The sequence below is a fragment of the Dryas octopetala genome, chromosome 5 (genome assembly GCF_963921425.1).
Source record: "Dryas octopetala chromosome 5, drDryOcto1.1, whole genome shotgun sequence".
NCBI lineage: Eukaryota > Viridiplantae > Streptophyta > Magnoliopsida > Rosales > Rosaceae > Dryas > Dryas octopetala.
The window spans coordinates 8,394,061-8,399,172 of NC_141370.1; the positions used below are offsets into that span (position 1 = coordinate 8,394,061).

Consider the following 5,112-nt stretch of genomic DNA (forward strand, 5'->3'; position numbering starts at 1 on the left):
AGCAGCAAAGTGTGGCATTGTCCACTGCAGAAGCAGAATACCTCAGTGCATCTGAAGCAGCCACTCAAGCAATTTGGCTTCGTTTTGTTTTACAAGATTTTGGAGAAGAAGTGATTGAACCAACTGTATTGCTATGTGACAACACCTCAGCCATAGCAATGGCTAAGAATCCAGTGTTCCATCAAAGATCTAAGCATATCAAACGAAAGTTCCATTTCATTCGTGATGCAATTAAAGAAGGTGTGATTAATCTATTGTACTGCAAGGGAGAAGAGCAGATTGCGGATATCTTTACTAAAGCTTTGCCTAAGGATCGATTTGGCTATTTAAGAGACAAGCTCTCTGTGAAATCAATGAAAGCCTTAGAAGGGAGTGTTGAATGATGTAAGGCTGTATTGATTTCAGCTATCAAGCTCACATGAGTGCAGATAGCAGTGAGTGTAGCTAATCTGTCATAGCAGTTAGTTAGGATTGGAATGCCACGTGTCATCCTATAGTTAGTAATGAATTTAATGGTTGTGATGAGCTCATAGGCTCACGTGTATCAGCTGTTAGTTATATGAGAATCCTTACAAATGGCGTGAGTTGTATTCTTCTTTCTAATTGAAATATATGAGACTGTGGTAAGATCAATTTCTTGACTACCACGATACTGAAGCAAGCTCAACTTTTCTCTGAAATACTTTCCTTCTATTTTATACCAATTGATTTACTTCAGCTTAACACTACCCTGATCATAGAGAGCAAGCATTAATAGTATGAGAACCAATTTAGATAGGTGGTAACATATTGGGATCAATGACTAGCAATTAATCTTACCACAAATTTAGAAACTAGAATGAAAATTAGGAAGGAGCACCCAAGTACAAGGTTATATGGCTTCCACTGAAAACATAAACAAATTATGAACAAATGAAATTTTTAATTCACTCAGAACTGACCATGTCACAATTCATTCATAATCTAAAATGTAAAGAAGGGGAACTTTAATTACTGTAGTACTGTCATGAAGTGATGTCCAAACAGCTTTCATGACAGAGATAATATCAGTTCTGTTGGTGAAGTTCTTGATCCCAAACAATCCCCTTAGTTGTTGAAGACCAATGATGATGGCTGCACCTGCCATGAACCCAATAATAGCAGCATGGGACAGAAAATCCACAAGAAATCCCAACCTGTTATTAAATTCAATTGAGGAACAAAAGAGGAAAAACAACAGAGGTTTTGAGTTAGGACTGCTAGTCAGTCAAATAAAACTGTGTATATATTATTAAGAAAATTAATTACTAACCTGAAGACTCCAAAGGCAGTTTGAAAGATTCCTGCAAAGAAAGTTGTAGTAAAAACAATCTTCTTGTAATTGATGGGATCAAGATCAAGCCCAGGATATGATTTCAGAATCATTGATGATAAAAGCTGCGAATCCACAGCAACAGCTCCGATCACCAAGTCCCTTGAAGTCCCCATCACAGCATATATAAGAGGTGGGATGATACTTGTATCTGGTAGAAAAAACCAATATAGTTACCACAACATCATTGAAATAAGTTGGACTAGATCGATTGACTTACATAGGCCATGTTGCGGTTCAAGATGAGCCAATGTAGCATATCCCATGCTCTGCACAAAACTCAAACATATTCAAAATGCAAAATGCAGCACACTATATACTACTCAAGTCATGAGCTTTTTTGTTTACCTGAGGAACGCTGAGGCTTGCAAGAGTTAAACCGGCGATTAAATCACTCTTGACTTTCTTCATATTGTAGTTTTCACACCAGCAAAGGATCGGAAACAAGCATTTCAAGACAGAGATGACCATTTTTGTTCCGCGCTGATTAGTCAAGGACTTGTTTTGATGAGGCAGAACTGTGTCCCTCAGAGAGTCCACAAGCTCATGCCAGAGGCCTGGGGGCTGAGGAGGGTTTAACACCCATTGAGACCTTTCAGCAAGGTTCTTTTCAAGGTCGAACAATTCTTCCAATGTGTAAATGGCAGAAACAACCATGGCTAAGTCTTTGAGCCGCCTGGGGAGACTCTGTTAAGACTTAAGAGGTCTTTTGCTCACCCTCTTCCCTTGAGCACATGGACCATTATGGGACCTTATAAATATAGTCAAGGTATCTGCGAATAGGATCTTCTGCTTATGTTTTTTTTTTTTTTTTTGTTCGTACTGTGTTTGTGTCTAAAACAAAGTCCTTTTTATTATTTGGGTTTAGAGTCTACTATGCAAGGTTTATATTGAAAACATAATCAAATAAAAGTATGAAACCACACAGTTTTAGACATAAGCACAAATTTCAACACGAAAATCATAAGCAGATGATCCAGACTCGACAAATAAGACATTTTTTCCTTGCAAGTGGTATTGCATAATAAGTGTATATTATAATGGGTGAAAAGCAGTAGTATTATTATCAGACCAGAAAAAAAAGGCAGTATTATTAATGCAGGGAATTTTCCCAGCTGCAGAACACCCACACTCAATGTTTATAATCTTCCACATAATGTTGTCAATTTATGTTGCATTCTTATCAAATGACTATGTAGCTAGCACTCTTACCCTTCGTTTGTTTTCTCTCGTATTAGAGTTAAAGAGACATCTAGCTCTTTCCAATTAAATTTGTTCTCAAGAGGAATCCTATAAATAATTACCATTTATTAGCTTCCACTCATATATCACCACTGACCATCGATTAGATATAGAAAATGAAAGCAGTCAATCAATGTAGAAGGACGTAAATTCTACTTAAAGTTTCAAATAAATATATTAATGGAAAAAATTGTCCTCATGAAGGAATTGTCGCTCCCTCTAAACCAAAATAATATTCCTAAAAACCAAATTCCAGTGGAGCATTGAATATGGCCAAATTCTCTTCACCAAGGAATTGTCGCTTCCCTCTTTCGATAGGAGTTTTGAAAAGAAATTACATGTCTTTTTCATGTCATGAAGGTATATAAGCCTGCCAATGAAGAGGATAGCCACTAGTGTAGATATATATAATATAAATATTTAATTAAAAAAAAAACCCACTGCCTCATTTACTAAAATTTGGAAGTTAGAGAAAAAAATTCTGATTTAACAGAAAATTAAAAACGGTAGTGCCACATTAGCTCTTTTTTGAAAAATTAGATGTCAAATAAGAAATTTTTTTAGTCTAGATGTTGTTTGCGCACAGGCCTCAATGCCTCATAATTTGGATGACATTTATGCAATAAAGCATTAAAGCCTATATAAATATATATATATATATATATAGCAGCACATCTTCGTTAAACAATTCTCCTTTACTTATAATATTAGGTGCTGTAAGGATCTTAATTCCTTGCCCAAAAAACAAAAAGGGATCTTAATTCATAATGTGGGATTCACATGCATAACAGCCAAACATGTAATCTTCTTGCCTATTGCCATCAGAATCCATAGAGTGGTGTTTGGTCAATATTCGAAATCCACTTTAGTAGGAGAAGCCGATTGGTTTATGCACGTTGACAACCAACGTTTAATTTAATTTGTTGCTAAAAGTTTAGCAAATGGGATCAACTCATGTTATGGGTAGATGGATCATGTTATGGGTTTGGATCATGCATGTTATGGGTATACGATCCATGTTTGGTGGGTACATGGATTCATGTAAATCGACCCATAATTTTGCTGATTAGCAATATCAGCTATAATCAAATCCCAAAAAGTGGAGAGACAATATCAAAATTTTCTTTTGCAACAGTAAGGACAAATAAGGAAATGACTAAATAATTTTCTTTTTAAATATTACAAAAAGATGACATGTAATTATAATTTATCTAATTTGATGACAAGAACAAAAGTCAAACGAGTGCTAGAAAAAATGAAGAAAATTTTAAGCAAAAAAATTTGGGTGATGAAGGAGGAAATGACTAAATAATTTTTTAAATATTACAAAAAGATGACATGTAATTATAATTTATCTAATTTGATGACATGAACAAAAGTCAAAGGAGTGATAGAAAAAATGCATGAAGAAGATTTTAAGCAAAAAAATTGGGGTGATGAAGGAGTGCATCCAAATTTAGGATGCACTAAATTTTTTTTCTCTTTCTCCTACACTGTTGCTGTGAGTTACTTGTCACTTAATATATTACAATAACTTTTTTTTGACATGCATATTATAATAATATTAGGGACATCAAATTTTTGTATTAAATGATGTGTGAATACATATGTCAGTATTTTACTTGTTAGTTATTTGTCACACAAAATTTAGTTAACATATGTAGTAGATGTAGTAGTACTCATCATATATATTTGAGCAAATTTCATTTTAATACCTCAACTATACCTCGTTTTTCAACTTATCTCAACTTTAAAAAGTTGCATTATCATACCTCAACTTTCATTTTGTGTCAATTTCATACTTCTGTTACATTTCCCTTTAGAAATATTGCCATTATCTTTGACGTGACAGTGGCAATGGCATACACAAACCCCACCTATAAGCATTGATGTGGCTTCTAATAATAGCCACATGGATTTTTAAAAGATTTTATAATTAATTTAAAAAAGTTTTTTTTTATTTTTTATTTAATATATTTCATTTGTAAAAGTTTTATTGATTTTTTTAATTATTTTTCATACATTTGGCTATTTTTAGAAGTCAAGTCAATGCTTAGCGGTGAGATTTGCATATACCACGTCAATAGAGATCGAAAACGGTATTTTTAACGGATAATGTAACAGAGATATAAAATTAATACGAAATGAAACTTCAGGTATGATATTGCAACTTTTTAAATTGAGGTAGCAAGTTGAAAAACGAGATATAATTAAGGTACTTAAATGTAATTTACTCTATTTATTTTCACAAAAGTAGCTGGTAAAGTATTTTGACAACAGTGCCTAATAATAATATGAGTCAAATATTGCTCTAAATTGTAATAGAGTAGTACCATATGGATTACCTTTATGAACTACTATGTTGACCATTTTTTTGACAGAGGTGGGATTTATTTATGTAACTCCCACGTAGATGGATCCCACCGCTAGGGGCGGATCTACAGTGGGGTCAATGGGGTCAATTGACCCCATGAACCCAGAATTGCTAGGCTTGAGAGAAATTTTTGACCCTATGAAGA

General features: G+C 33.9%; 1 protein-coding gene across 1 annotated transcript; it reads right to left on the reverse strand.

Annotated features, from left to right (window-relative positions):
* Nucleotides 1-709: 709 nt before the first annotated feature.
* On the reverse strand, nucleotides 710-2,008 carry LOC147283992 (sulfate transporter 2.1-like). Its single transcript, XM_086245633.1, has 6 exons — nucleotides 1,700-2,008; nucleotides 1,572-1,620; nucleotides 1,292-1,502; nucleotides 995-1,175; nucleotides 820-885; nucleotides 710-730 (listed from the first exon to the last, which is right to left on the reverse strand). The coding sequence occupies exons 1-6, from the start codon at nucleotides 2,006-2,008 to the stop codon at nucleotides 710-712; spliced, it is 837 nt and encodes a 278-aa protein (XP_086101759.1).
* Between the last annotated feature and the right edge of the window lie 3,104 nt (nucleotides 2,009-5,112).